The sequence below is a fragment of the Dacryopinax primogenitus genome (genome assembly GCF_000292625.1).
Source record: "Dacryopinax primogenitus strain DJM-731 SS1 chromosome Unknown DACRYscaffold_17, whole genome shotgun sequence".
NCBI lineage: Eukaryota > Fungi > Basidiomycota > Dacrymycetes > Dacrymycetales > Dacrymycetaceae > Dacryopinax > Dacryopinax primogenitus.
The window spans coordinates 101,262-119,798 of NW_024467214.1; the positions used below are offsets into that span (position 1 = coordinate 101,262).

The 18,537-nt window shown below is 55.1% G+C and overlaps 8 protein-coding genes across 8 annotated transcripts; 5 read left to right on the forward strand and 3 right to left on the reverse strand.

The window, feature by feature from the left end:
• Positions 1–793: 793 nt before the first annotated feature.
• On the forward strand, positions 794–1,798 carry DACRYDRAFT_110227 (uncharacterized protein; the record flags this gene model as incomplete). The annotated part of the gene is made up of 3 exons (XM_040769027.1): positions 794–1,333; positions 1,385–1,428; positions 1,483–1,798. 3 exons carry the CDS (start codon positions 794–796, stop codon positions 1,796–1,798), a joined length of 900 nt encoding a protein of 299 aa, XP_040625788.1.
• A 3,729-nt stretch (positions 1,799–5,527) lies between these two features.
• On the forward strand, positions 5,528–6,937 carry DACRYDRAFT_24018 (branched-chain amino acid aminotransferase II). The gene is made up of 3 exons (XM_040773505.1): positions 5,528–5,848; positions 5,897–6,484; positions 6,532–6,937. Exons 1-3 carry the CDS (start codon positions 5,653–5,655, stop codon positions 6,912–6,914), a joined length of 1,167 nt encoding a protein of 388 aa, XP_040625789.1. The 5' UTR covers positions 5,528–5,652; the 3' UTR covers positions 6,915–6,937.
• A 276-nt stretch (positions 6,938–7,213) lies between these two features.
• On the reverse strand, positions 7,214–7,920 carry DACRYDRAFT_56647 (uncharacterized protein; the record flags this gene model as incomplete). Its single annotated transcript, XM_040775383.1, has 2 exons — positions 7,214–7,399; positions 7,447–7,920. The coding sequence occupies 2 exons, from the start codon at positions 7,918–7,920 to the stop codon at positions 7,214–7,216; spliced, it is 660 nt and encodes a 219-aa protein (XP_040625790.1).
• Positions 7,921–9,957: 2,037 nt separating this feature from the next.
• Positions 9,958–10,590, forward strand: DACRYDRAFT_24020 (uncharacterized protein). The gene has a single exon (XM_040773506.1). The coding sequence runs from the start codon at positions 10,300–10,302 to the stop codon at positions 10,537–10,539; it is 240 nt and encodes a 79-aa protein (XP_040625791.1). The 5' UTR covers positions 9,958–10,299; the 3' UTR covers positions 10,540–10,590.
• Positions 10,591–11,006: 416 nt separating this feature from the next.
• Positions 11,007–12,730, reverse strand: DACRYDRAFT_110231 (uncharacterized protein; the record flags this gene model as incomplete). The annotated part of the gene is made up of 5 exons (XM_040769028.1): positions 11,007–11,677; positions 11,724–11,909; positions 11,960–12,077; positions 12,121–12,224; positions 12,280–12,730. The coding sequence occupies 5 exons, from the start codon at positions 12,728–12,730 to the stop codon at positions 11,007–11,009; spliced, it is 1,530 nt and encodes a 509-aa protein (XP_040625792.1).
• A 454-nt stretch (positions 12,731–13,184) lies between these two features.
• Positions 13,185–13,747, forward strand: DACRYDRAFT_24021 (translation machinery associated TMA7). The gene is made up of 6 exons (XM_040773507.1): positions 13,185–13,257; positions 13,314–13,346; positions 13,393–13,459; positions 13,506–13,514; positions 13,573–13,603; positions 13,651–13,747. Exons 1-6 carry the CDS (start codon positions 13,219–13,221, stop codon positions 13,667–13,669), a joined length of 198 nt encoding a protein of 65 aa, XP_040625793.1. The 5' UTR covers positions 13,185–13,218; the 3' UTR covers positions 13,670–13,747.
• A 642-nt stretch (positions 13,748–14,389) lies between these two features.
• Positions 14,390–15,381, forward strand: DACRYDRAFT_118210 (transport protein particle; the record flags this gene model as incomplete). Its single annotated transcript, XM_040770543.1, has 5 exons — positions 14,390–14,826; positions 14,884–15,001; positions 15,052–15,144; positions 15,205–15,298; positions 15,347–15,381. The coding sequence occupies 5 exons, from the start codon at positions 14,390–14,392 to the stop codon at positions 15,379–15,381; spliced, it is 777 nt and encodes a 258-aa protein (XP_040625794.1).
• A 218-nt stretch (positions 15,382–15,599) lies between these two features.
• Positions 15,600–17,175, reverse strand: DACRYDRAFT_56322 (uncharacterized protein; the record flags this gene model as incomplete). Its single annotated transcript, XM_040775369.1, has 4 exons — positions 15,600–15,854; positions 15,914–16,491; positions 16,549–16,659; positions 16,707–17,175. 4 exons carry the CDS (start codon positions 17,173–17,175, stop codon positions 15,600–15,602), a joined length of 1,413 nt encoding a protein of 470 aa, XP_040625795.1.
• Positions 17,176–18,537: the final 1,362 nt, after the last annotated feature.

The following is an 18,537-nucleotide window of genomic DNA, read 5'->3' on the forward strand; positions in this document are numbered from 1 at the left end:
TGTCAAGCCCGGCCCTTTTACCCCGTACACCGGATTATGTGTGTGGTGCCTGTTTAGACATTATGGAGTTAGACCAATGCCGGTGCATCAATTGCTGGTGGATCGTCTCAAGAACTCGAGGAGCGCTCACAGCCCTTCAAACTGAAAACAAATCCTGTGACCTCGAAGATTTCTTTGCTCAGAAAAGGAAGGGTCTTGATTGGTGATATCCGGTCGCTTTCATCAAAAGAAGTTTTCCCCCACCACACTAAACATTGCCCGCAGCCTCTATACTCCACGTTCACATGATCTTGGCGAGTTCTATTGTGGCAAGGCACTCCTGTTATAACCCTTGCATGGGAAGTCACCGGTGCCTCCGGCCGTGGACCTATTTATCTTCCATCCCTTTTCTTTGACATCCTTTCGCCTTGGTTTCCCTTTGCTCGAGATGACTACTGAACGAGACAAATGCGCAAACAAGGACAAGAATACGGAGGCCCAACATGGAGTTATTCCGTATCATCCATATACGGGGGGCTTCTGGAACGGTCCGAGTTCTTCCTTCACTTCGCCAAGTATACCGACTTTGTATGGTCAGGTGCAGACGGTGGGGTTGGCTGAAACATGCCACCCAACATATAACCAGCAACCTCTTCCCTCGACGTATTCCATGGGAGCAGGAAATTTATACTATCAAATACCAACTCCCCTATGCGCTTCACAACAACTGACTCCTCCTGGGAGTCTTTCGCCCCCATTACCGCATCGGGAATCGTCTGGAGGATATCCTCTGCAGGGTGTTTCGGCATTATCTATGGCATATGTCAACCACGAGCTCCACGCGCAGTATTATCCTGTGGAAAGTGCGGCCTATTCTTCCCCTCCCCAACAACTCGCATCCTTCGCATTTTCGACCGCTGTCTCTTACCATCCGACGAGTTTGGAGACGTCACACGCGCAGTCGGTCCACGACACATCTCTCCAAACTGTTTTTTATCCGCAAGAGCTTTATCCGCAAGACGTTCCTCCACTTCTAGAATACCCTGACTCAGAGCGATCTGAGTTATTGCCGAAGGCCGAGCCAGAATCCAATCCCACCGAACTTGATGAATCCCTTGGAACTGTACAGAGTTCCGCGACCAAACCAGACAATAACCCGGAAACCGCCGTCGGCGTCAAACGTCAAGAGGCCCATAATGTGGACTACTATACGCCACCTCTCTCCGAGTCACCCAGAGAACTCAGTGGAGAAGAGGTTGATCCTGATGCCAAAAGACTGTACGCCCTCCAATGCCGAAGGAGAAACGGGCACCCCCATGTAGCGTGCTATCACTGCAAGCACAGGAAGATGAAGGTGGGTTTTATACCTATACCACCATGGTTGGCCGATTGACCACCAGGGTAGTGCGATTCCAAAGTCTACGACAGGGACGGCCGCCCATGGTGCCAGTGAGTTATTCGTAGTACTTGCGAAACACGCGTATGGGTCTAACCCAACCGCAGGCCATGCATCGACCGTCGAGGACCGTGCTATTGGCCACCTCAGTACCACCAATATATAATGGAGGCTCACGCCAATGCAATGGCCCGAGGAGAAGTCCTCACAAACAACATGGATGACTTCGACCCGGGTAAATGTTTTGAGCGCACGTCGTGGTCGTGGAGGCGTAATCTTCAAACTGGGCGGAATGAGTTCGACGACAAGGACGAACCGGAGACACGCAGGCGTAAAAGGCGATCGCGGTTGTATAACTGGTGGGATATCTTTTCGGTCCCAGAGACCATTGGGGAAGAGAATTCTGAGGATGCTGCTACATGATATGTACAGTTGTGTGAGTTGTACTGTATCACCCATACGAGATCGACTGCTCAGGTAGCACTAATGGTAGTTGTGCATGTCAATCAATCAATCCATTAATACATAGTACAGTGAGGCGTACAGTTGTGCGCAGTCTACTCTCCACAAAATGACAGTCTACATGCCCATCCGCCGTCTAGGAGTCTGCGTGAGGCGAGAACCGGCGCCGATCCCGACCGACCTAGGAGTCGGCGTTGAAGGCACAGCAGCTCGGGTGCTCTTGGCAACTTTTGCTGTAAGTGCCCTTTCCGCTTCACGCTTCGCCTGCAAGTCGCGCTGGCGTGCCATTTCCATCTCAAGCTCGGCCTTCTTGGAAAACTCTCTATCAGCTTTGCGCCGCGTCGCACTATCGTCGAAGTTCTTCTCCTTAATTGAGTAGAAGACCCCACCCAGTTCGGCGAGCCAGTATGGGTCGATGGCGGTCACCTGGGTCATGTACTCCTTCGACGTCATGATCAGCTCGTGGTATACGACATAGCTCGGCGTGTATCCGAGGCCGTACAATGCGCTGGTCGGATGGAGGTGGCAAGGCATTCCACTGCGGATGTTGACGAATTCGCCGATACCCTTGACCCTCGCAGCCTGGTGGAAGTAACCAGCGGCGATCGACTTGCGCACGCCGTCATAGTCGGTACCAGAGCTTATGAGCTCCATCTTCTGAAACTTCATGATGTCTTCTAGCTGGGAACGCACTTCACGCGCCTTCCGGAGCAATTTCGGGTGCAGGAAATGACGCATCGCCCAATCGTCACGAAAACCATGCATCTTCCACATGTTGAACACGTTGAGGAGGGTCAGATGATCGCTCTCGGGGACTTGAAACTTTTCTCTCGCAGCGTCAGACTCTTCGAGCCGTTCCTTAGGCCGATAGAACACAGAAGGTACAGAGAGCATGCTGACGATGGTGAGCATCTCCGACGAACACTTGAGTTCGACGGAAACAATTAGCATCTTCGCCATGCTAGGTTCCATAGGGAACTCGGACATCTTCTTCCCCGTCGGGGTGAGATCGCCGACATTGTCAAGCGCACCGAGTACCCACAGCTGGTACATTGAGTTGAGGATGTTTTCTTGCGGGGGCGGATCCATGAAATCAAACTGTAGTAGGTCCTTCACGCCCAAGGATTTGAGGAGGAGCATCGTATTCGACAGGTTCGTCCGTTGGATCTCAGGGATCGTGCTCGAAAAGAGTTCGTTCCGATAGGCCATCTCCGTGTACAGGCGGTAACACCAGCCGCTTCCCGTTCGCCCAGCACGGCCAGTCCGCTGGTTGGCATTCGCTTGACTGATCGGTGTGATCTGAAGCGCGTCCATCCCGACCTTGGGGTTGTACACACGCAGCTTGGAGTAACCGGAATCGACGACGTACATGATCCCGTCGACCGTGAGGGAGGTTTCGGCAATGTTGGTTGCAACGACGACCTTGCGTCTGCCGTCGGAGGTGGGGTCAAAGATCTTCGCTTGGAGATCTGCGGGCATCTGGGAGTAGATAGGCAGCACGGCTAGTGGCGCTGGCTCATTCAGCTGCAGGAGACGCTCTTTGGGAACAGCATTAGCCTAAAATCATATAGAGGACATGGGTACGGCGTACCGTTAACCACCTGGCAGGTCACCTCAATATCCTCTTGACCAGTCATGAACACCAATATGTCCCCTTGTGGCTGGGCAAGATGGATCTGCAGCACCTGCTTGACAGCAGATTCGACATAGTCCTCGCAAGGCGACTTGCTGTGGAATATCTCCACCGGGAACGTCCGTCCGGGGATAGTGAACGTCGGACAGTTGCCGTAGAATGTCGAGAACTTCTCAGCATTCATCGTTGCGGAGGTGACGATGAGCTTGAGGTCGCGTCGTCGAGCAAGGACTGTGGACTGATTAGCTTGAGAACGGCTGCGGAAAAGGAGTGCTTACTCTTTTTCAGCAAGCCCATTAGCACATCGGTGCTCAATGATCGCTCGTGGGCCTCATCGAGGATGATACAACTGTACCTATCGAGATCACCCTCGTTGAGTGACTCGCGGAGGAGGACACCGTCTGTCATATCTGTCATTGCGTCAGTATAGCGCACCGCCAAGCTGGGTCGAACAGGGACGTACACTTGATGATCGTATCGTCGCTCGTACAGTCCTCGAACCTGATAGCATAGCCAACGGTTCCGCCAAGCTTGACACCCATCTCCTCACTGACACGCTTCGCCACACTCATCGCCGCTACTCTCCTAGGCTGCGTACACCCGATCATGCCATACGTGCCATATCCGTCTTCGAGGAGGAATTGTGCGAGCTGAGTCGTCTTCCCGGACCCAGTCTCGCCGACAACGACCAGCACCTGGTTGTCGCGGATGATCCGGAGCAGGTCTTCTCGGCAGGCGAAAGCGGGGAGGTATTCACGCTGCTCTTTGAGGGTGCGAGTCCGCGCAAACTCACTCGTTCCTGCCGTGGTCTTAAGGTGCGACGCGAACTTGCTGTCGGCCTTTGGGTCCACCTGTTCCTCCTCTTGCCCCGGGCAGTCTGCCGTCTCCTCAGCCTCAGCCTCCTCGTCCTTCACCCCAAGGACGTTCCCAAGCGCCGTCCCACCCAGACTCGCCATCTTCGCCGCGGCCTTCTGTCTCTCCGCCTGTTCTCGTTTTGCCCTCACCAACGCGCTTCCCTTCTTCGCAAACTGGGCAAGGTCGCTCGTCGGGTCCCGTACAGGGTTGATAGGCTCAAGCTGCTTGGTGAACACCGTACGCCCGTCGAGGAATGGGGGCTTCAGGTCGTGGGTCATCACGTGTACCGTGCTCTCCGCTTCGTCCTCGAAGTCGAGGTCGACGTGTCGACGCTGTGCTACGCCTGAGGTGAGCATACGATTGGCTTCCCAGAGGTCATTGTCCGCGTTCTGTACGTCATGTCAGTACATTCTTCCAATATGAAAGAGACAATGTGCATACATACTGCGCCTGACGCGCCGACACCCTCTTTACAGGCTTCTGCTCCACCGTCTTTGGCAAGTCCATCTCCTGATACTGTGCAAATGGGTTGTGGTCCTCCGAGTCGGGCATGACCCCACCCTCGTCGTCCCCAAGATACCAATCCCTATCCAACCTAAGCTGTTCTTCCTCCCACTCGCGCACGTCCATCTCCCTCGTCCAGTCTCCATCGACTGGAGCGCTGCCTTCCCTACTGCCTTGTCCTGAGCCTGCGCGTGGGGTGGGCGCGTCCCATCGCCTATCGCGAGGCCAATTGCGTTCACCAGGACGAGAAGGCGCGCGGGCTGTCCATGGTGTCCAGTCTGATGCTGCGCGAGGTGTAGGATTGTTGGGATTTAGACGTGAACGTTTACTTGATCCTGATGAGTCTGTTGCATGGTCTTCTGGGTTGAGAGGTCGTTTCCAAGGCTGTGAGTAGTAAGTAACGACAATGTAAAGATATAACAGTTATTACTTACTCGATTTGGTCCATTGTTATTATTATTTTTATTTGGAGCTGAAGTTGGCCACATGAAGTATTTAAAGTGTATAAAAAAGTAAACAATAAAAAGTGTAGAAAAGTTAACAATAATAATCGGCGATAAATGTCCGAAATAGTTGAGTCAATGGAGGCGCGGAAGTATTTCAGTCGGATTTAAGCGGCGTTCTTCTTTGCTTTATCAAACCGAACTTGATTTGTTTGTTCATTTCTTACTCTTTTTCTCTTCACTTTGGGATTACAATGTTACTTGCTTATAGACAATTACCAAGGCTGCTATTGAGGAATAGGTTGACTACTATTGCGAGTGGGCGAATTCTGGCAGCACGATTGCATTCTACGCCGACATGCTACCAGAAATTCAGAGATATGACCGACCCATTGACAGGCAAGACCGTCACATTGCACGATATCGACCCTTCTCTGGTCAAGATTACTCCCAATCCTAATCCTGGAACTCCCCTACCTAGTGAGAAGCTGTCATTTGGGAAAACATTCACGGATCATATGCTTGTTATCCCATGGACGAGTACAGAAGGGTGGGCAGCACCGGAGATAAAGCCTTGTATGTCCTTACATTCCAGTCCTTTGCTTCATGGCTAAATCTCCACAGACGGGCCTCTCTCCCTCGAACCATCATCCGTCGTGCTGCATTACGCTAACGCACTATTCGAAGGACTCAAGGCCTACCGTTCCGCCAGCGGGCGTATCACCCTCTTCCGACCCGACATGAACATGCGCCGAATGAACCGCACCGCCGAGCGCATCGCTCTCCCCACCTTCGACGGGCAAGCGCTCACGGAGCTTATCGCCTCCCTCGTGCGGATGGACGAACGCTGGATCCCCAGCGAACCGGGGCACAGCTTGTACATCCGTCCTACCCTCATCGGCACCCAGAACGCACTTGGCGTTGGGCCGAGCACGAGCGCACTCCTCTTCGTCATCTGCTCCCCTGTTGGACCATACTACAAGGGCGGATTCAAACCCATCGCCCTCCTCGCCACCACCAAGCATGTCCGAGCCGCACCTGGAGGGATAGGATCGTACAAGCTTGCGGCCAATTACGCACCGGGGATCATCCCCCAACTCGAGGCGGCGATGGAGGGGTATGCGCAGAACCTGTGGCTTCAGGGCAAGGAGCACTTCCTTACTGAAGTAGGGACGATGAACCTGTTCGTCGTGCTCAGAGGAGAGGATGGAGGTGCGTCTAACTTTTCACACCCTCTCAGCGCGGCTGACATCCCCTAGCAACCGAGCTCGTCACTCCCCCGTTGGACGACGTGATCCTCCCCGGCGTGACGCGTGATTCAGTGCTCGCCCTCGCCCGTTCGCACGCATCCACGCCCATCACCGGACTTCCCCCTTCCAAAGACTTCCGCGTCCTCGAACGCCCGATCAGCATGCCCGAGCTCGTACGCGCGTCCAAGGAGTCCCGCTTGCTCGAAGTCTTCGGAGCGGGCACAGCGGCTATCGTCTGCCCTGTAGATCGTATCGGCTATCTCGGGGAGGACATACATGTGCCGGTGGGGGAGAAGGGCATGGGCCCGATTTGTGAGATCATGCACCGGGAGATTGTTGGTCGCCAGACGGGAGTGATCCCCAGTGATTGGGCATACGTTGTCAAGGAGTAGAAGGGCTGATCATCTTAATCATATTATACCAGTGGTGATTTGCTTGAGGTTTCCCGCACAAGTATCCCAGCGTGTGCAGGACAAGGTACAGCATCCATTCCACCCTATACACCTGCCTAAAGCATCAAAACCATTATGTACACGTATGACATCCAACCCCCAAATCGGCTCCCCTGCGTGAATTACTAGAAATAAGCCAGCACAAGTACAATACAATCCGTCCATAGAAGAACGAAAGAGTCATCACAACGAAAGTGGTATTATCCTGAACCAAGTCCATGCCCAAAGCCTCCCCGATATCAATCATACTTAGGTTTCCAGATCCATGCCAGGCCTACGTCGCTCATCCCAGCCTTGATAGCCTGGCGGTACCAGCGCGCAGCCTCCATCTTGTCCTTCCTCACTCCCCTTCCTTTCTCGTAACAGAAGGCAACTTCTTGCGCACATTCCGCATCCCCAAGCTGGGCCCCGACGATAAAATAATTCTAGCATCGAGGTCAGCTCAATCCAAAAGCAGCAGATGAGAACGCACAAAACCCATCTTCTTATCCTCCTTCACTCCCCAACCATGCATCGATCCCCTGGCCACCTCGCCCAAAGCGAGCACCAGTTCCCGCCTCACACCACCAAGCTCCTTGATCATCTCCTGCCCCCTTCCGGGCTGCAGTCCCCGAATTTTCTTCCCCTGTGGCTCCTCCACCTCCCACTCCTTCAGCGCCCTCTCCACCCCCTTCCTCATCCAAACATAGCCTCGCCCAACGTCTTTTCTCAGCCCCCAACCGTGCCGGAGCGTCAGGCCCCACATGATCATCCCCAGCGCACACCCTCCGCCCAGCTTGGCCGCGAGCTCGAAATGCTCTGCTGCGAGACGGAGGTTGTCAGCTCCGTGCGCTGAGATGCCGAGATGCAAGTGCTGCACCGGCTGGGGGATACGTGGTACAGAAGGTAGGGTTGGGCTAGCCGGAGGAGGACCTGGAGACTTCCGCGCCTCAGAGAGGGAGGACATTGAAGATACGGAAGACGTGGGGCGGGAATCGAGCGATATTCTCGGGGGAGGGATGAACGCTGACGGAGGGCTGAGCGGCCCTTTGTGCATAGTGGGTGACCTTATCGGACCAGGAGGGCGCGCGGCCCTCCCGATTGGCAACGAGGGCGGCGGAGGTCGGGGTGGCTTCACCGTTCCCGTGCTGGTTATTGTCGTCGTTGACGCTGCGACTGATAGCCCGCCCAGCGCACCGGCAGGAATAAACCGCCCGGCTTTCACATACCTCCCCGCCAGGGAGTCTGCTCGTTGGGGCAAGGCGACCCGAGGCGCCTGGGAGAGTTCCTCACTCTTGACATCCCTGCTCTCGGAGCTCGAAGACGACTCTACAGAGTAGTACGAGTAGTCAGAGTAGACCGACATTGACGGGGAGGTGAGGCCGGAGAGGGCGACAGCAGCGAGTTTCTTGTTCAGGGCTGTGGGGGGCAGGCCGGGTGTGCCCTGGCTGGGAGGTCCAGCGGAGACGGGGTTGGGCAAGCGAGCAACAGGAGGGGAACGGGCTGGCGTTTGCGGGAAGACGAAAGTGTCTGCGCTCTGTGTACTAGCGGACAGCTCGGGCGGTGTGCCTGTGCTCCCCGCGAGAGGGATACACGCCGTCTGCAGATGGAGAGGACTCGCTAGCGTGCCTGGAGAGCGAGGGGAGAGGTTCGTTTCGTCAGGGTTGCTAAAGCTCCGAAGCTGGTGGTGCGGGGAGACGCTCGGCTGGGAATTACTCCTCCTTAGCTCTTTTCGCTCATTTTCCCCATCAACTCCGTTCTCCTGAGGGCTGGGATCGCGCAAGCTGAACGCGCTCGGTGGACTTGGGCCATCCCCCCTCGTACGGGGCCGTTCGGACGAAGCTTGGGCGAGCACCGGCTGCTGAACTTGCTGCTGGGGATGCTGCTGCTGCTGCTGCTGGAAGTGTACAGGTGCCGGCGGCTTCGAGATCCCCGGTTGAGAGACGTTCCCTTTCGTGGAGCTGTTCATTTTCCCCGCGCTCCCACTCGGGGACACGGGCGAGTCTTCCCGTCCTCGCACATCCGCTGACACAGAAGCAGGAGGGAGGATAGGCTCAGGCTCAGGCTCTTCTGTGACGACAAACCTGAATTTGCCGGCTGAGGACTCCGAAGCGGGGGGACTTTGGGAATTGGCAAAGTTGGAGTCGTGTGGCGAGACGGGGGAATTGACGACCACCAGTGGAGGGGAAAGAGCTTCGAACGCCCTGAAGCTGAATAGGTCTCCTCTCGGAGAAGGGGAGGAGGCGGAGGAGAGGGTGGTAGTATGCGACAGCTGGCGGGAATGTCCGGTGGAGGGGGTGGGGTGCGAGACCTGTTGTGAAGGCGGGGTGATGACTGGCGTCAGGCCGGGTGACTTGGGTGCACGGTAGCGTTCCGGAGGAGGGAAGTAGCTGCCTTCCCACCCAGGAAGGACGGGGGAAAGCTTCTTCTCGCCCGGAGCGGGGGTGTCGGCAGTCGCCTTTCTAGATTTTCCGGGAGGGACGGGACCGATCACCACTCCCCTACCCAGAGGGCTCTCGACGGCTTCCTGCCCCGTCTCTGGGTCTTCTTGCTCTCTCGCCCCGGGTGAAGAGACCTCCGTTCGCCCCGGGTCTGTACCACCACTCGTCGCCGTCCAATCCGAAGCAGTGTCCGGCAGCCGTTCTGCCTCGACCGAAGTTCTCCCTGCCTGGCTCAACGCCTCCCTCGCCATGCGTACCACGCCGACATGCACATGGGCATCCACCTCTCCTCTCACCGGCTCTGCCAACTCAAGGCTGTATGTACTCGACCCCGGGGAGTGGAGCGAGTCCCGGTCTCTGGAGGGGGTGCCGAACCGGGTATGCAGGAGCGGGGAGTGGGGAGACGAGGGTTCCCGGCTTGAGTGGGACGGGGTGAGGGAGGCTGAGGACGAGCGGGTGTGTCTGGAGCTGGGGGGAGATGTGGCTCCGGATACGTGGGAAGAGGGGGTTGCGCCGGATGAGTGAGGTGAGAGGACAGGGGTGTAGGATGTATTTAGAGGGGAGAGGAAAGGCGTGCGTCTGCTGCTCGGCGTGCCTGATGTCGATACTGATCTTGATACTGAAGCGAGGGAGCGCGCTGAGAGCATTATCCGGTCTAGAGGTGAGAGTTGGTCGTCGGGGAGTGTGAAGAATGGCATGATTGGGGGAAGGGGAGCGGCGGAGAGAGGTTGAGCGGGTGACATCGTCTGTATCTTCGTCGTCGTCGTCGGCGTCGGCGTCGAGGTGGTGAGTGAGTGGTGGATAAAGACGAAGATGCAGCAATAGAAAGAGCGGTGCGTGAAAGACGGAGAATGATCGATAATCAGAGGAGTATTCTTCGGTCACAGAATGAGCGAAAGTAACGAATGAGAAATCGCAGTCCTGCAACGATTGAGTACACCAAAGTTGACAGTTTGTACCGCCAGCACTGGCAGTCGACGTCGGTGAATGCAGACAATTCAGAGCACAGCGTCGTCCACAGCAGCGAGAGCAGCGCCAACGGCAAGCAGCAAACAGCAAACAGATTATCCAAGCCAACAGTCAACGAAACAGTCAAGAATAGAGATATACGGGCACTGCCCTCCCTTCCCTCTATTACAAACTGATGAATGGATACCGGTCGACCCGTGTGCGCTGCCTTCTGGTGCGAGGGCGCTGTCACTGCCGCTGTTGCCGTCGCCCCTTGCGCCCTCTCCGCTATTCACTCTTTGTTACTTCCGCCTGAGAGAGCACGCGCTTAGGACGAACTTCTTTTATTTCTCTTCTTTTCTCCAAATTCAAGGGGATATCAATTGACTAACTTTCAATCTGGTAAAATGTACAACCAAGTAAAAGTTACTAAAGTTGGCATTTCTTCATTTCTTCGTTACCGTTGCTACCTTCTTCTCGATATAAGAAGCAATTCATGTTTGCTTCTCACGCTTCTTTCGTAAAGCTTCTCGGTGATGGCCGACCCGGCGAGAAATACATACATTTTCTTACCTGATCATCTGTTACGCCTGTTTAGGACACGATACTCCGAAGGAGGATAACAGACAATAACATTCTCCAGTCTATAATCTATGAACAACATCTATTGCCCACTCCTCCACACCCTCTTCCCCGCCTGCCAAACCTCTCCCCCTTGCATAAAAACACTCATCAGCACGCCACCCTCCTCCAGCCTCGGGCCAGGAAACCAATCCGCGTGTTTCTGGTGGAAGAAATGGATATACAGTCCTTCTCGTAGCGGGACGGTCTGTGTTGGCTGAGGCTTGGCGTTAGATAGGTGGGAGAGGACAGGTACGTCGATTGATGGTGGGGGTGGCTCGCGGCGCTCCCACACCCCTTCTGGACCTCCTTCCCACCCTCCACGACCGACGAAGACCGTCCAACCCTTCTCATCAGGGGGATGGAGTGCAGGGAGGTACTCCGTCGCCCACTCGCTGGGGAACCACAGGTCTCCCTCGTACGCCCCTCTTCGCAGGCTTACGGGACGCGTCACCCCCTCCTCGGAGAAGGTCGGCCGTCTCCCCGTTGGCCGGGGGCACGACGCGCATTCCCCCGGGAGCCCCAAGACCGGGATCTCTGGCCAGTCCGGCAGGGAGGGAGGAAGAGAGTAAGGCATGTACACCCCCTTGAGGCTGGCGAACGTCGGTGTGTTGAGGGCTACTGCACCTAGGGGGATGTCGACGAGAGAAGAGGAAGAAAGGAGAAAGGAGATGTTAGACCGAAAGATGAAAGCGGAGAATTCGGCTTCTTCCACTGGAGGGAGATTAGTGTGATCGAAGAAGGGAAGGGAGGGACGTACTGGCAGTGTATTGCCCCACTTTGTGTTTCTCGAGATACGCGTCGGGGGAGATGAGGTTAGGGTAGGAATTGAGCTTGTCCTCCACGTTCGTGCCTGTGCGAAAGAAACACAGATGTCCCCGAAGGTAGAGCAGCGTGTGCGGCGAAGCGGGGACGAACACGTCGAACGCTTCTGCATCCCAGGGGACTGGCGCTGTTAGCCTCTTCTTGCTAGCAAAGGAGGGGGAGGGGACGTACACTGGGTGTCGAAGTTCCCGAGAAAGGTGTCCGGGTCTGCCCAGCCCCACCAGCGAGCGCCAGGATTGAGGTGGTGGCGAAAGACGTACCCCCTCCAGAGGCGGAAAAACGAGTGTTGCTAGTTTTGTCAGCGCAGACACTAGAGGGAGAGGCGGACATACGTAGTCCCGCTGTTGGCGCTCGATCATCGCGTCCAGAACTAGCTTCCTCTCCACGTCTGAGCAGTTCCAGCGCTCGCAAAAATAGTCTCTGTGCATCTCCCAATCTGCTCATGTCAGCTCCCAGCTCCCAGCCACACATCAACAGCAGCCGGGACGTACACTCGTCCTCGCTCAAACACAACAGACGGACGTTCGCCTCCACCCGGTGGCGATCTTCCACCAGTTCTAGAGGGTCGAAGCATGCGTCTTCGTGTGCCCACTTGACGCCCACCCAGAGGACTTCCAACGAACGGGCGTTGGCCAGCACAGACTGGAGGAAGTTGGACATGTACGGTTGAACATCATTTTTCCATATTATTATTATCGATATCGGAGGCCCGTCTGCAGCATCCAGGTCGGAGGAGGAGGGGAAGGAGGTAGGGGAGTAAGACGCGTTGAGGTCCGTGGGGGAGAGGGCGGGGAAAGAGAATGGCCAGCGGAAGGTCATCGTCGGAGACAAGCTTCCAACCCAGGAGATAGCGTACAGCGAGCCGAATACGCTTGTAAGGACTGCGAGCACTATGAGTGCCATGGGCCTGCGCAGGCCGCGAGACGTCGAGAGGACGGTCATCGGCCGTTAATGTCGCCTAGAGCGATGGAGAGCAAGGCCCAGAGAGGGCAGGAGGCAGAAAGATGGGTATTGAGCATCAAAAGGATGCTGGAATTAAGATATTGGAGAGTTTGTGGAATTCGAAATGGGAGCATGCCGGTCAATGTTGCCTCTAAGTTTGGCTTGGTTTGGCTTTTGAGCTATATCATTTCAGAGGTATGTAGCCTTATGATGGGGGACCCTAGCAATGGGAGGTATTATCGAGTTGAAGCTATTAATATCCTGATTGGAATGCAGGAAGCGCCATCAGCCTAGTCGTCGTTTGATTAAGAGAAGAGCATAGGTGAGTGATATGTTCGAAGGAATTCGAAGAGATGAACAGAAGAATAGGATCACGTGACAGAGAATGCGGTTATCCTCGGGACCAATCGCACCAGCTCGCTGCCTGCAGGCGCTCGTCAACCTCTCTCTCTCTCACCAATTGTACCGATACTTCATCACGAACTCTCATGGGTGGACGTCAAGGTGGCAAACTGAAGCCATTGAAGGTGCGTCACCCACTTGTTGTTCTATGATCCGACAGGTAGAGCTTACGTACTGCTAGGCTGCGAAGAAGGATAAGGCGGAGGATGATGAGGCGGGTTGGTACACGTGGTAGGAGACATGCGCTGACAGCGAGATAGGAGTCAAAGGCGTTCAAGGCAAAGCAGAAGGCGGACGCTGCTGCGCTGAAAGCTGCTCAAGATAAAGGTGCGTGATGATTTGCAGAGCTGGATGCTTGCTGATGAACGTGTAGCTAAACAACGTACGTCTGCATTAACCCCCCTGATCAGTTGTTCTTCGTTCTCATGTTGATCGGATAGATGGACCGCTGGGTGGTGGTGGTATTAAGAAGTGCGTATCCTTTTGCCACACATACGCCTGTTTTAATAGGGGTATAGGTCGTCTGGCAAGAAATAGCTGTAGTGACGCTATCAGGAGGAAGTGTGGGTTTTAGGGTTATCGAGGATGGCATGTACAGTCGACAGCTTCGGATCAATTGGAAGACGCAGTTCGTGACAGTATTAAACCGCCCCGCAGCTCTCGCAGCGAGCATATTGTCCGTGCGCCTTTTGCCGACCCTCGTGCTTGTATCTGGGAGATCTCGCTCGATCAATGTTCAAGCTTTCGCGCATGCTCTTCCATCCCCCAACCTAAGGGACAGACATGACAGATCGTCGTCCGGCAGAGAGACGGAATGCGAATCAAAGTAACGCAGCCAGGCGATGCCTGGGAGGCAATCAAGAGGCTGATAACTCAATTCGGCTGGTCTTATCCGCCATCGTTGTTAGTTCTGGGCTCAAGTAATGCCCTTTGGCAACCATCCCATATTATGTGCGAGGAGCAGAAATATCTGAGCAAGGACTGCTCCCTCACGTTTTGGAGCTCCTCAAGAAAATAAGTCAGGTGGATGAGTCAATGCTGGTCAGGCTTACAACGAATGGGTGACAATGGTAGCAGATCAGTCTTGATACCTTCGATGTAACCGTTATGGTGATATAAAAACATGGTGGTGTAAAGTTATTACAAGACAGGTGTGTGAGAACCTCTGTATTGGCTGCTCCAGGGATGCTTGGGGGTCCTCGTGTTACAAGCGCCAGTAGACGTTCATTGCCCAACCTCACCGTCAGCACTCACAAAATGGCCAACCGCGCCTCCCTCACTCCATCGCTCCAAGCACCAACAATATCATCCACAAACCCAAGCACAGCTTCCCTCCTCACTCCAGCCTTGCTCACACTCTCTTCTCCACCCCAAGCACAAGTCGACATCAACGTCGTCGAGTACCTCTTGATAGAAGCGACGCGCGCTCTTGCGGACTCGGCACGGGTTGCTCAGTCGAGTAAGGATGCAGTTGAGCAAGCGATGCGGGACGCTGGGTGGTTACCTGCCCCGGATGCTGGGAAGGGGGAGACGACTGCTGCGGCGAGGGAAGCTGCTCTTGGACGGTTGAAGGACCAGGTGAGGGAGGAAGTGGAGCGCGCGAGGAGGGCGAAAAAGGAAGATGATGATGAGGGAGCTGTACGTCTCCGACTGGAGAACATGGGCGTGCAAGTCGGTGGGAACTTGGCGGAGAAGTACGTCTCTATCTTATGTTTGTTTGCAGTTTGGGATACGGTATTGATCTAGTGAAGGTTGTGCAGGGATAGACAGAGGTTCACCGACCCGTTGGACAGCGTCAAGTTCCTCTGCAAAGAGATCTGGCCCGCAGTATGGGACAAGCAAGTCGATAACCTACGCACCAACCACCGGGTGAGTATCTCCAGAAGTACAGCCATAGACGGCACTGACAGGCAGGACAGGGCGTCTACGTATTACAGGACACGTCCTTTCGACCTCTTGCGCGGTTGTCTTCACCCTTCGGCTCACAGGAGGCGATCAAGCGTGCGAAACTCGTGCGTTCCCCTCTTGCTCCGTTACTCATAGTATTTCACTGATCCTGCCCTGATGAACAGCATCTTGCCTTTCCATGCGGGATTATCAAGGGCGCTCTGGCGAGGTTAGGTCTGAACGGGATGGTGACGGCAGAGGTGAACACGTTGCCACAATGTACGTTGGTCACGAATGTGGGTGGGTTGTGACTTACGAGGAAAACAGGTACTTTCCAGATCAAGATACCGAAGAGTTCATGAACGCTTGGTCGGACTGTTACATATGTTCGATCGTCCTGCACGCTAATGTACACTTTGGATATACGGCACCCAGTCTAACTAAGGCACGGCTGGTGCTCGCCGCACGCATCAACGGCGTCCATCCAGGTTTATGTTAGCTAGCAGATGTACTGGTATTCTCGCATATACCCAAGCAAGCAGACTAATCCCATACCATCTCAAACAAAACAGCGCCGCATCTACGCAACATACTCAAACAAGTTCCTATCTCCCTCATTCCGCGTAATATACTCCCTCTCAATAAGGCTCTCGATCTGTTTCTTGATCTGCGTCGGTTGGGGGACAAAGTGCGCCCTCACCGCAACGATGACTTCTTCCATCAGCCTGTTGTTTGCTAGCCGCTTGCGGGCTTTCATGATGCGCACGATGGCGGCGTCCAGTGCGTGCGTGCGATCTTCCTCGATATGATCCTCGATCTGCTTCGCTTCCTCCGCCTGTACATGTGCGCCATTAACATCAGAACACCAAGCGCGGGACGCGGGATGAAACGCACCGTCTCTCCCTGTTGGATAGAATTGATATGCAGTCTCCGATTCTTATCCGTAAACTTGGCGTTGTACTCGAACACATCCGTATCCTCTACCTCCTTGCCATGTGGGATCTTAGTGATAACCCTCTTTCTTCCCAAAGCCAAGCTCTGGAGTGTTCGACGCAGTTCCTTATCCTCAATCCCCGTGGCTTCCTTAATCTCTAGGAAAGTAAGCGAACCGCCGTCCTCGAACAAGAGAAGCACGACAGCCTGATACAGTGAGACGCTGAGCTCCTTCGTCCCAGCCTCAAACCGTCCCGTGAGTGTGACAGTGCCGAGCGAATGCGCCCAATCAAGTTTCCGCTGCGCGTGCTTGCTCTTATAAAACGCCAAAAATGACGTGAGGGACCGCTCCATCGCTTTGGGCAGGATGACCTGTCCGAGCGCGTATGTCGGCCAATTGGAATGTTGCATGACCATCACGTTCATGTTCTCTTCCTCCTGCCCACGGTCGGCTCGGAGGTTCTGCCACTCGCGCATCATGTCTCGGGAGAGGGCGAGGTCGCTGAACATCCCGTGGCCTTTCTCGAAGAACTTATCGTCTGCCCAGCCAGTGAGCTGATGAACATGAATGCTTTGAAGTTGGAGTGGTCACTCACGGTCGATCAGGATTTTGAGCACGTTCATCTCAAAGTCGTCACTTGCGCTCTTCTGCAACAGCAGACGCTTGGCCAATGCGCGAATATAGTACTCCCGGAACACATCCCGATCTGCAATCCACGTTAGCTCATGAACCCGACTGGGGGGACCGACCGACCTTTAGTAAACCGATACAACCCCAGGGCCTCATCGAGCAGTTTCTCAAACTCCTCATCCGTTGCGCTCCTCTGGCCCTTCCGCATCGCCTGATCGATATATTTGGCGATCATCTCCGCCGGCTTCTTCACCCTGAGCGCAAAGCCTTTCTCGAACGCATCCAGAACACAGTTTCTCCATGTCCTCTCAGCCGCTAGGTCGTCCGGATCTTCAGAGAAGGCGGCTCTGGTCACTTCGTCGGCGAATTCACGTAGAGTAAGGAGGGAGGAGATCATCTTCTCATCCGACTCTGCACTGGGAGGTTGAGGGCGGATGATACCCCCTACGATAGCGCCGAAGGACTGCGTGAACTGGACGCGGAGGGAAGCAAGGGATGACAGACGGCCGGCGAGGGAGTACACAAGCTTGAGCTGGGTGATATTTCGGTCCTCGAGCAGCTTGGGAAGAGCCAGCTTGGACAACTCCACCATTAGCCCTGAGCCGAGCAGCCCTTCCTCGGCCGCTCGCCGCACCCTGTCTGTCCCCCCGCCGAGTTTGAGCACTTCCTCCGCTCGGGAAACTTCTTCCTGGATCTTGCTATCTGCCATGGTGAGATACGCGAGCGCCTCTTCGCTATTCGTGTGTGGGATGCTAGAAGGGAGGAGCGCGTAGTGCGTGCTCGTGCTGTGTAGATAGGGGCGGAGGAGGACATCGTACAAGTTCAGCGTGAGGAGGATATGCGAAAGCGACTTGAACAGCTCGCGATAGGATGTGTTGCGCTCCCTGCTAGGCTGTTAGTTGGACCAAAGGGATGGGGAAGGGCGTACGGAGCTGCACGCTCTTGTGCTAGGAAATCTTCGATCCCGTATTGGATCTTGGACTGGAAGTCACTGTGTTGCAAGATACGCTCTTTGAAGATCTGCCGACCGAGCTCCCTGATGTAAGTTAGCCATGGGCAGTACTACCACATAGTAGACATACAGCACAGGAAGCTTCTCCGGAGCTTGATGTAGGACGTACGTCTGGTCGACGTGTAACATGAACGAGCGCACGAGGCCCTACACTCCCGGTCAGCTGCGCCAGAAATGAAAGCAAGCAACGCACAAGATTCTTGTCAAATGCCTCCCACCGTGCTACAAGCTCTGATAACCACTGGACTCCCGCGGCCTTTGTCCCACTCCCATGCATCACTTCCCCCAGCTCTCGCCCTATCAGCCCTACGGTCCGCTCCAGCTCGCTCCTCACGTCCGAATACACTTCTTCGCCCGCACCTTGGATAGCGACCAGTTTCTCACATGTAAGCGCGAGGGTGCGGAAAGTTGTCGTCAGTTGTGGAGGGTAGGTGTCAGCCAGAGGGCGGGGCTGGAGGAGAGTGACGATCGTCCGCCTCAGAAGGTCGCGCTCATCGCCCGTGGCAGTAGTAATATGGTGCGGTACTGTTCTCATCAACATGGCAACACGCCTAAAAAGCAGATACTAACCACTAGCATTCTTGATTCCTATCCTCCTGGGCCCTCCGGAATTGACGAGTCGACTCGCTCCTGCCCCAAGTTCAGAAGTGCGCGCTTGCTTGCGAGGCGGCTCGGGTGAACCGTTGTCGATGTTGGCGAGGGTGGGCTTGAGGTTGCTGAATGCATCTGGGGCGTAGACAGGGAATGAGAGCAACGTTGCGAGCGAGTTTGACATGTTATTGTTGTTGTCGTCGTCGTCGACTCGTGTGCTAGCTAACGACCTCTCCATCACGCTCTGTCGACGGTGGATGGAGGCGTCGGCGTTATCGCCCACTGCCGGGGTTTATCTCCGATGAACGAGTCGAGCACTGTATGCTTAGCTTGATTGATACACATTCTGCA

Excerpts from the sequence above, each read along its gene's own strand:
- DACRYDRAFT_24021 (XM_040773507.1), top strand. The coding sequence starts at position 13,219 with ATGGGTGGACGTCAAGGTGGCAAACTGAAGCCATTGAAG. Across the intron at positions 13,258-13,313 it reads GCAAACTGAAGCCATTGAAG|GCTGCGAAGAAGGATAAGGC; the intron begins GTGCGTCACCCA and ends ACGTACTGCTAG. Across the intron at positions 13,347-13,392 it reads ATAAGGCGGAGGATGATGAG|GAGTCAAAGGCGTTCAAGGC; the intron begins GCGGGTTGGTAC and ends ACAGCGAGATAG.
- DACRYDRAFT_24018 (XM_040773505.1), top strand. The coding sequence starts at position 5,653 with ATGACCGACCCATTGACAGGCAAGACCGTCACATTGCACGATATCGAC. Across the intron at positions 5,849-5,896 it reads AGCACCGGAGATAAAGCCTT|ACGGGCCTCTCTCCCTCGAA; the intron begins GTATGTCCTTAC and ends AAATCTCCACAG. Across the intron at positions 6,485-6,531 it reads GCTCAGAGGAGAGGATGGAG|CAACCGAGCTCGTCACTCCC; the intron begins GTGCGTCTAACT and ends GACATCCCCTAG.
- DACRYDRAFT_24020 (XM_040773506.1), top strand. The coding sequence starts at position 10,300 with ATGAGAAATCGCAGTCCTGCAACGATTGAGTACACCAAAGTTGACAGT.